Source organism: Etheostoma spectabile, chromosome 24, assembly GCF_008692095.1.
Source record: "Etheostoma spectabile isolate EspeVRDwgs_2016 chromosome 24, UIUC_Espe_1.0, whole genome shotgun sequence".
Classification (NCBI taxonomy): domain Eukaryota; kingdom Metazoa; phylum Chordata; class Actinopteri; order Perciformes; family Percidae; genus Etheostoma; species Etheostoma spectabile.
The window spans coordinates 7,745,499-7,756,675 of NC_045756.1; the positions used below are offsets into that span (position 1 = coordinate 7,745,499).

General features: G+C 39.3%; 2 protein-coding genes across 6 annotated transcripts in view; one reads left to right on the plus strand and one right to left on the minus strand.

The window, feature by feature from the left end:
• The window catches only part of als2b (alsin Rho guanine nucleotide exchange factor ALS2 b), a 90,412-nt gene that overhangs the window by 21,821 nt on the left and 57,414 nt on the right, over positions 1-11,177 (plus strand). For 3 of the 5 annotated variants that reach the window (XM_032506476.1, XM_032506477.1, XM_032506478.1), the window contains exon 1: positions 10,170-10,531. In XM_032506476.1, coding sequence (XP_032362367.1) covers positions 10,512-10,531 — 20 coding nt within the window. In that variant the 5' untranslated portion in view covers positions 10,170-10,511. Of the gene's footprint in view, positions 1-1,264; positions 1,415-5,596; positions 5,643-10,169; positions 10,532-11,177 lie in introns of those variants that run through there. The other 2 variants (XM_032506474.1, XM_032506475.1) reach the window with 2 other exon arrangements.
• Positions 1,347-7,676, minus strand: LOC116674255 (neuronal acetylcholine receptor subunit alpha-2-like). Its single transcript, XM_032506856.1, has 4 exons — positions 7,509-7,676; positions 3,241-3,392; positions 1,856-1,922; positions 1,347-1,363 (listed from the first exon to the last, which is right to left on the minus strand). Exons 1-4 carry the CDS (start codon positions 7,576-7,578, stop codon positions 1,347-1,349), a joined length of 306 nt encoding a protein of 101 aa, XP_032362747.1. The 5' UTR covers positions 7,579-7,676.

Below are 11,177 nucleotides of genomic sequence, written 5' to 3' on the forward strand. Positions count from 1 at the left end.
GCCACATATGATATAATCGGCTATGACAGCGGCAAAGTTTTGTATCCGGAGATGACAAATGAGGAGCCAAGGAGAAACAAGTCTTAAAAGTAGGACTAAAGTCTTCACTTGGTTAAACATTTAACCATGTTTAACCATTTCCTATCCAAGAATGCATCCGCGGTGTAGCCAGACATTACTCTACAGCACTGTGGAGATAGATCTGACAATGACTATTAACAAAAAATCATTACAGGTTAACTACCGGATTTTTTAACCTGGACCCTAATTTCTTATGTTTTTGTTTGTAAGTGACTGATAAGATCAACAATCTTTGACATTGGTCCAGTATTAAGCGTGAACGCTGTTAATGGCAGCCACAGACCGGGCTGCAGTGTAACCCTATGGGGCAAATGTGCATCGTCAATTTGGTCCACTAAAAGTGGACAGGCTCAGATTATCATTCTAAGTGTCTAAAAACATTATGGAAAGGATCCCTACAAAAATAGACTTTTTTAAAAGGAAGACCTTTCTTTCCAGAAACAGCTCTGAGGTCGCTAGTTCTAAAACCACCAGACACCATTTAAAAAAACAGTACTTCTAGCGTGTATAGAGCCAACATATTTTCACGTGTAAATCTGTGAACTATGTGTCTATTTCAACCAAGACTAGAGTTGTGATGGTAGGAAAAGTGGAAAAACGACCGAAAAACGGCTTTTCATAGTTTTACTTTGATTCTGTCAACTTTGAGTAAAGTGTATTTTCTGATGCTCAAATTAGTGTTTATTTAGATGGAGTCTGGTGGGTTAGGCGAATGCAATTTCACGCATGTTTTAAAGTTTAAAAAAAGGATCATACTCTTTAACAGAAAGGTCAACCTCCTTATAAATCCTCACCAAAATGTTGTCAGACACTTAGATATTAATCTGAGCCAGTCAGTGGCAAAATGAGCACTTTTGTGAACAAGCTGGACAATTGTCCTATTAATTTACATTGTAGCTTGTTTCCCCACTGCTGACTGCAACGATCTCACTTAATACTGGACTAATGTCAAAGGTTGTTGTTCCCATCAGTCACTTACACACAAACACATAGGAAAACTTCATGGTTAAAGGTTTGTGTGGGCCACATTTTTGAAAATTGTGTTTTTGTCCTTTAACTATTGAAAGATTTTCTCTTCTTTAAAGTCTAGCTTATCTAAACTTGTAAAATCAGGAGGATTTGTGCAGATGTTTTGGTGTTAAATGTGTGACGGACTGTGTTGTGTTTTTTACTTGTTGTACAGCACAATGTCCGGCACCCAGATGAGCTCAGAAGGCACCCTGATGGACGTCACATTGTCGAAGTCGGAGGGACTCCACTGCAGCTTATAGTCCGTCCATTCCTGCCAACACACGCCGTTTTAAAGAGAAATAGAATCTTGTTTCAACCACAGGTATTTATAGGTTTTAAAGTTTCAATACTGGGAAAAAAGGAAAACATCCTGCACTTTGCTCTTGCTATAGCATCACCGTTTAGTTACAGAAAACGTTTTGGTACAATGACTTTGTCACTTTTTCAACGATTTCTGTCACTTTTTCCGATGTTTTTGTCGTGAAGTTTTATGTTTTGGTGACTTTTTTGATACTTTTCTCGCTTTTCACAATTTTTTGTCTCACTTTTTTCGACACTTGTCACTGTTTCCAACATTCTTTTATCAATTTCGGTGGGTGTAAATAGAGAGTGGAGTGCAGGATGTTTCTTCTTTGTGGTTGATATTTTCCAACGCACCTGCACAGAAGAAATTTTGGATGTGCGAATTGTTTCTTTAAAAAATATTATATTAGTGTGTGTGTGTATATATATATATATATATAAGGATAAAAAATCTGAATACTTCTTCCACCACTCTTCCATACCTGTTTCAGCCACACGTTGGTCGTCATCATCTGGTTTTTCTCATCCTGTTTTTGGAGCCAAACGTTAACAAAAAGTGACAAACACATTGGGGTTAAAATGAATTTACTCATATTATTAGATGCTTACATATTATAATAATCACTTATAAATTACAAAATAGTAAGGAAACAACAATAGGGTTGATATTTTTTTTTAACCCTCCTGTTGTCCTTGGGTCTAATTTAAACCATTTTCAAAAATTTGGGATTGGGAAAAGCGTCACAATTGTTGAAAAGATGACCAAATAAATTCAAAATTCAAATTTTGACCCAGAAAAACAAATGTTGCTTGGTCGAAAGAGACTAGGGTTAAGGGGTGTGGTCAGTTTTTGGGATCCACAAACTAGGGCTGCACGATATGAGGAAAATATGCAATAACATTGTTGAATATCGCGATAACCATAACTTAATAACCAGATATTAAAGTGCTCTCAATTCTGGTGCTTTCAGTATTCAGCTAAAATACAACAAACTGCTCGTTGAATTTAAAACAAAGTAATTTTATGTTATTGAACAAATTCTACATTAAATTGATAAATGGCAGCACATTAAATAATAATGACAGTTACATTTTAAAGTGCAGTTTTCTGCTGATACCTTCAATTAACACAAAGAAATCTCGGAGTGTTTTTCCCGATATGTCGCAGCCTTTTGCGATGTGTTTATTGCGGCAGTTTATGTTTCGATGATGATAAAAAAAATTAAAATATATATATATATATATATATATACACTACCGGTCAAAAGTTTGGGGTCACTTAGAAATTTCCATTGCACTCCATTATAGACAGAATAGTTATAGTATAGTAGAATAGTATAGAATAGTAGTTAGTTTTTTAAAATGATATCAGATTAGTAAACATAATGTGCCTTTGGATGATTGAATGAATGGTTGGTGATAATGGGTAATGTAGATATTGCATTAAAAATCAGCCCCCCCACTCAGATCAGCTGGTATTCTGTCTATAATGGAGTGGTATGGAAATTTTTAAGTGACCCCAAACTTTGGACCGGTAGTGTATCTACATTACCCATTATCACCAACCATTCATTCAATCATCCAAAGGCACATTATGTTTACTAATCTGATATCATTTTAAAAAACTAACTAGAAAAACACTGGCAAACCTATTTGCAATTATGTCAGCACATAATGTAATCTGGAAACTGCTGCCCTGGTTAAAAAAACAATGCAACTGATCTCAGCTGGTATTCTGTCTATAATGGAGTGCAATGGAAATTTCTAAGTGACCCCAAACCTTTGACCGGTAGTGTATATATTGTGCAGCCCTAATGCAAACAGGCTACGTGAGTGTGTTCCCACCACGTCTATCAGCTGTGCGATGGAGAGGCCGAACTTGACGATGACCACGTCGGCGATGTTCCGGGCCGGACGCGTCCACTTGCTGTAGCCCTGAAACAATCTCCTGAAGAGCTCGTCCTCCGTGTGAACACGCGTCCAGTCCTCCGCCAGCGCTGTCAAGAGAGACAGAGACAAGAGAGAGAGAGAGAGAGAGAGAGAGATCACTCATCCGATCACACAGATAACATTGGGGGGCAACACATTCTCAGTCTAATCACTTAAAATACGGACGCTTGGTCAGGTGCCTTTGGCGTTTGTCAGTGACGCAAAAAGTCTGCTGCTCTGTCCGGTGCGTTCCATACAGACGTAGGTGTCTGACACCGAGAGCCGCTGCCCAGGAGTCAGTATTTTACAGGGGGGGGGGGGGGGGGGGGGGGGGGGGGGGGGAGTCCCTCATAATTATGCGCGTCAAACACTTAACTACCTGCATTCTGGTGAATTTTTATGAACAATTTATGGTTCAAATGTAGTCTTTATTCATGTTAAAGGATTATTCTCCTGTATTGTCAAAAACTTTCTGCAGATTTGTGTATGTGTGTGTGTCTGTGTGTTTGTGTCTGGTAGGTGATAAATAGATAAATAGTGTATTCTATAAACAAGATTTTCTTGTTATAACATGTATGTTTGTTATGTTCTTGATGTATGTTGTAAATATGTTATTATAGCGTGAAAAACATCTTGTTACAGTGAACCTTTCACGTAATAATGTGATATTGATTTTTTTGGGGGGGGGGGTTTCTGCCGTGGCAGCATTATATGCTTGCGTAATTTTTTAATGTTAGGACATTGGATAAAGCAGCCTATTTTAAATAACTCTTTGGATCAGTGCTCAGTACTGACATTTTTGTTGTCCTTCATGCTGTTTTAGTTCCTTATTAACCCCCCCCACGCTGTATCTGAGTTATCTCTTCACCTTCATCTCCTTCCAAGGTTTTAAAGGGCTCTTCCCTTTACGCCCCCTTTCTTTCTGCAGAAACCAAAAGCCATTACGTTTAAGAAAGTGAGTATAGACCTATCTGTATCCTATCTCTGGAAAAAAAAGCAATCACCTGAACTTTATTGTTCATAAAATTTCACACGTTCAGACTGCGATCTACTGCACTTTGATTCAATTTTTACGTTGCAGGGTAAAGCAAAAATCATTAGAGATAATTGAACTTAAAAATCGAGACAGGAGCCAAGTTTTCTGTGCGTGGCAGCCATCACTCATCTGAGTCATGATGTCGTGCTCGAAATAAAACCTCTTGGATTCCCAAGTGTTTGACCTTTTGTGTCGGATGGGATTTGATTTGTCTTGCACGTTAAAGGATCAGTGGTGGAGGATGCATCAGAATCCCAATACTTTATTAACATAAAGTATAAAGGCATTGTGTGAGAAAGTGTCACTGTTGCTCCAATGTTAGTGGGTCATGCATGCTCAGATTTAAACGGTTTCCGACATAACGTGTCATTCGGAAATTTGTGAAATTCATGGAATAATAAACTTTTCTCATTACAAACAATAACAGAAGATGGAAATCATTTCAAAAACTTTGTTTGGTTGCTAACATTAGCTCAAAACGCCATTCAACTGACAGCCTTTGTTGTTTTTGATTGCTAGCTTGTAGCTAAGCTAGCAGTCATTTTAAAAACGTTTTAGCTATGGTTGTTTGGTTGCTAACGTTAGCTTAAAACGCCATTCAACTGACAGCCTTTGTTGTGTTTGATGCTAACTTGTAGCAGCAGTGAACCAAATTTTTACTGTATTGACATTACATTAGCATCTTGTAGGCTAGCTACTTGTCTCAAAGTGACGCATGCGCTACTCAAATCTGCAATTGTTTATGGAGAAGGAAAACCAGGAGATGAGTCGGGGGGGGGGGTGGATGCAACACTACCAAGCCACGGCCGAGAGAAGTGTGTGACCGCGACGTGTATTTTTGGAGAGTTGCACGTCAGGCTACGGCTTGGGGACCAACGTAGACGGAGAAGCATGAAAAGAGCAAGCCAATAATTAGAAAAGAGCGAGCCAATAATTAGAAAAGAGCGAGCCAATAATTAGAAAAGAGCGAGCCAATAAGTGCATAAAGTAATAGCAGCATTCAGTTTCTGTGTTCACTTTTAGAGGAGCAGCAATCTCTCCATTCCCTCTTCTGTCTGTGCCTCTGAACGCACAGCTTTGAATTCTCTGGCGAGCAATCTGGCATCGCCCGGCAAGCAATTTAGGATTAGCCAGTGTAGGAAAACAGCGAGCCAAGAGCACGGGCTGTGCAAATGTGTGTAATGCCAGGTTTTTTGATTGTATTGGCTTTTTATAACTGACAAATGTATGTTTCAGGTGATGCCCTGGCAGTGGAGGAGCACCCTGTTGCTGGAATACTAAGGTATTAAAAAACCGAGATAGGCTATGTTCACATTTGAAGCCGCCAGCGTCTGTTTTACATTAGAATCCTGTGGAGTAAACTGTGATTTCAAATAAGTCCAGAGCGCTTTTCTATACGCCACCACCAACGTTTTTTTCTGCAGCTCGGAGCGTCTTTTTGAAGAAAAAAACTTGCTCTACGTCAAGCGCCTTTTTTGACAACTGACCAATGACAAGCAGAGTAGCCAGACCAGTCTGTTTGATCTAATGTTAGCACCTCTCTCTCTTTCTGTTCTTTCTCTAGCTCGCTCCACCACTTTGTTTATCTAACGTTAGATCTGCTCTCTGGGTTTTCCTAGTTTTATTTTGTTTCTGTCAGCTTTTTTAGTGTGTTTTACAATGCTAATAATATTGTTTATTTACATGGAGTCTGTCGGGTTTTGTGAACACAATTTCACAGATGTTTTTATGTTACAAAAAGGATCTTACTCAAACAGAAAGGTCAACCTCCTCAAAAAATCCTTTCCATGATGTTGTCAGACAATTAGAATAATAATAAATAAGTAAGTGGCAAAACGAGCACTTTTCCCAAGGTAAATTGAAGGTGCACATGTTGCCCTATTAACTTACATTGTAGCTTGTTTTGCTGACTGCCGACTACAGCGAGCTCTCTTAAGTCCTTATCTAATACCATGTTACTGCATATTCAGTAACACGTTTTTTCAATGCCTTCAGGTGAATAAGTTGTACTCCTTTGGTGAAATTTAGAATAATATTGCAAAAACATGACGATAACCCTCATGTTGTCCTCGGGTCAAATTTATGGTTTTCTTTCAACCAAAATGCCCCAAAATAACACTGATGGTTCCATACCGTACTGTATGCTCCTCTGATCTTAACTATTAGTCAAAATAATTAAAATAATCATTTCTGTTTTTTTTTTAATCACTAATTAGATATACTTTCATATAAATGAGGTTTATGTAAGGGTTAACGCCCGACTAGGTGTCCATTATCAGATATTAATGGGCGACGGCATGACGTGAGTATGATGACCGTGAAGTCATAAGATGAGATCACACAGAAACAATCAACAGATAACATTAAAAACCACTCAGAAAAATACATCTGTATGATCACAACAAACATCTGACACACAACATCTCGTCACACACACGTACACACACATACACAAGACACACATGTACACACACATACACACATATGTACACACATATGTACACACACACACATATACACTAACATGTGCATACACACACACGTACACACCCAAACCACACACGTACACACATACGTACACACATATGTACACACACACACGTATACACTAACATGTGCATACACACACATGTACACACCCAAACACACACACATACACACACAAACACACACGGACACACACACACGTATACACACGTACACATAAACACACACATATTTACAGACATACATACACACACTCACAAGTATACACTAACACGTACATACACACACACACACACACACACACACCTACACACTCAAACACACACACATACACATGCGCACACACAAACACAGACACACCCAAACACACACACACACACACACATGCACACACACACACAATTATATATTATCAATATTTGCGATTGCAGTCCCACAATGATACACAGATCACATGTATCACAATAAATTTAAATTTAAAACTAGTTAGTTAAGAAGACGTAACACAGAACTGGCTGATGATTTATGCTTTATGAACAGGCAAAACAGACGGAGGACAACACAGAGGTTAAAGGAGTTGGAATATCATAAAAACATTAGCTATATGTATATGTAAATAGGATCATTCAAGCTGCGGAGGGAGATTTTACGTCTCACTCACCGGAGTGGATGCAGATCCAGCAGCAGTAATAGAGCGCTGAAGTCCGGGTCAAGTCTCCTCTCAGCTCCATTTGAATCACCAGAGACTGATTACAGTTTTATATTATATTTATTACATTTCCCCATCATTCATCTCCAAACCAGTCTGTGCTGACTCCTGTTCAGATTCAGACAGCGGGATGGATAAAGCCTCCCAGTATAGCAACTAACTGTCATCACCGGGGGGGGGGGGGGGGGTATCTCTAAAGGGGCGGGGCTTTATCTTTCACAGGGTAATAATTAGTCCCATGCAGTACTGGGGTATGGTCCGGTTAAGTACGGGGGGACTCCAGGATTTTTTAAGTGGGGTGGCACGGGGGAAGGGGGGGGGGTATCAGAATACAGCATAGAAAATCTGCTTAGAAATACTGGATAGGAAATATTGGATATGATAGAACCGCACAATGTAATTTTGCAAGACACATTTTCTTTAGGCACTAAAGGCATACATTTGGATAGTCGTCATGGAAACGCATGTGACAAGAGATAAGGCGCAATACACTTGCAACAGCGTTTCTCAATGTGCGGCTCGCCCATTCAATATGTGGCTCGCATAATACGTTGATATGATCATGCAGTCAATACAGATATTTCATTAAAACATTCAAAACAAGCATGGCTATAACATAAAAAACAGAGTCTGCTCTATTGCAAATCATTAATATATATATTTTTTTAAATACCCAAAACAGTGGCATCATAAGACGGGAAAACAGCAGCATTTAGTTCCTTCACAAAAACGCGATTATGCAATTGCATAATTCAACGCATAATAAGCCAAAGTCTGCATATTTATGCGGGGGCTGCATTTTTTCACTTTCGCCACATAAATTGCCAATTACCGTGCAAAATAACGCGGGGCTTGCATGATTTCATAATCCCTGCATTATTGTTGCAAAAAAGTCACAAATATCTTGGCAGAAAGATGAAAAAGGAGCAGCCATCCCCCTGTTGCCATGGTAACGTTGTGACGTAATTATACGACAAACTTCCGTTTTTGCAAGTTCCCGCAATTTCATTGCATAAAATTACATAAATATCCCGCATATTTCATCCCATTTTTTAAGAAAACGTGCCTATAATCAAGGACTTTTGCCCCCAACAATCACAAAAAAAAAACTTCTGTTATCAGCCTTCCTTTAATTAAATTCATATTGTCCGATACATGAGGTTTATTGACAATATAGCTCAAAAATACGTGTGAAACTAGTTGTAATAAGTTTGTATAATTAGTGTCTCTCGGGGGCATCATTTTCAGTACGTGTCTAAAATGTTTTTTTCATTAAAGTTGTGAGAAAAACGCTAAAAAAAAGTCAGTCAATGAATTCAATGTTATTCAGCCAACATGTCAATTTACATTTGTGACTTAATTTCTTTATAAGTAGGCAATTACGTTTTAAATCTAGGCTACTGTAGTGATGTGTTTAAGTGTTTATAATGTAGTAGGCCCCATAGACATCATCATTTTATTATGTTAACTTTGTTATGTCCGTTGGTAGGCCCATAGACTGTATATTTATTAATAATTCATTAATATTAACGGTCTATAGGTAGGCCCTATTTTATGCCCTATTGATGTTTTTCCATGTGCTCCACGGCTTGCGCCACCAGGTGGTGCTATTGAGTTAATGTCGCGAGTTTTGAAGCAGAAGTTGTAGAAAAAGAAGAATGCAGAGAGGAGCGAAACGGTAGGAGGTCTCACTCCGCTGCTGTTTTGTCTGACCGCTGAATCATACGTAGACACCCTTCTACTCCGGTACCTCTCAGAGAGAAATACTGTACTTTTTACTCCACTACATTCATCTGACAGCTTTAGTTACTAGTTACTTTACACATAAAGATTCCTGCACACTAAACACATGTAGTTTATAAAATCTTATGTTTTATTATAAAGTAACCTAGCAACAATATAACGGCCTACAAGTCCAGCTGAGATGATGAGACCATTAAACACTCAGCTGGTTGGATCCTTTACTCTTTCTACAATGGGAGGAGAGTTCTTTACTTTTAATACTTCAACTTTTTATAGACTTTTACTTTAATAACATTTTCAATGCAGGACTTTTACTTGTAACAGTATTTTTACAGTGTGGATAGATTATATATATATATATATATATATATATATATATATATATATATATATATATAATTATTACTAGCTAACATGCTAGTTAACGTTAGTAATTAAACCTAAACCGCTGATGTAAGTCGAAACTGTCTGCGAGCTTCTCCTGACAATATGGTCGACTATGCAAGAGCAAGTAGCATGGTTCGTTAGTGTATTTTTATAAAAACGTCTGCTACGGACCCATGACGTGAGCTACTAGGTAATGGAGCCTTTTATACATTGTTGTGTTTCTTCATAAATGAACAACGGACAAATAGAGTCTTTAAACGCTTCAGATGTAAAGTTATTCACTGTCAAAGTGACCTCAAAATGAATGGCAGTGAATGGGATGCTAACGGCAGGTGATGGCTTCGTAGCATTAAAATGGCGCCATGGGAGCTACATGAGAGAGGAGAGGCTCCGTCCCAAGATGGCGGCGGCGTAGACGCTGCTCCCACGCCGGAAGCGGTATCTACGAGTGCTGAGTGAGCCATCGTACATGCAGACGATCTTCGGCTCTAACCGCTAGTGTCGCCGCTGTGTCAACATTGAGAGAGATGAACAACAACCAGCAGCGTTTAACGTTAGCTGCTAACGTTACACAACTTAACGGACGTACGTTTTTTTCGCCCGCCTGAGTGAACACGTCAAATAGTGGTGTCTGTGTGAAGCCGCCTTGCCTTATCTGTTTTGTATTGTAAAATTCGGTCAGGAAAACAGACAGTCTTAATTTACATTGACAGCAACATACAAGCTAGCAGGACTGTTTCCCGGGGCTCAGCTAATGACGTACGTGTGTTGTGTTGTCCAGCAGCGGCAGAGACTGACAACCTAATGGAGACATAAACCCTACCGATGGAAACCCAGAGGAAGAGGTGAGACTATCTTAAGTCTTATTGAAGAGGGTTATTATTTTGCTCAATTGTTGCTTTCCTCCCCTTGCTTGCCCGGCTGGATGGGATAGCCATGTGACACCGCCCACGGATGGAGTTAACTTTTGCTTTCACCCACAAGACATCTGTTCTTCGCATGCTTTGAAATGCTAAACACAGGAGGGGATTGTCTGCTTTTAACAGCCTCCCGCCCCGCTCTGTGTCTCTCATCTCCCCCTTCATCACACCTTAAAGGTCCATGTCATGCTCATTTTAGGTTCTTACGCTTGTATTTGGGGTTTCGACTAGAACATCTTTACACGCTTTAATGTAAAAAACAACAACATCTACTCTTTTTAAGAAGATATGCAGGAAATTGTCACAGGTTGGATTCAAACCCTGGACCTCTGCATCAAAGCATAATCCTCTAAGTACCTGTGTGCCTGCTCTACCCACTGAGCCAAGTATTGTTTTCAAGAGGCCAGAACTGTACCTTTTGACTAATGTGAGGGTGCTAATTGACAGACAAGGGTGCACAATTGTCTTTTAAAAGGGCACGGCTCCTGCCACAAGCATTGTGACCTTTTTCAATGAGACTGCCCATCTGGGTGACGCCCTTTTGTGTTGTTGTGTTATTTAACCCCCCCCC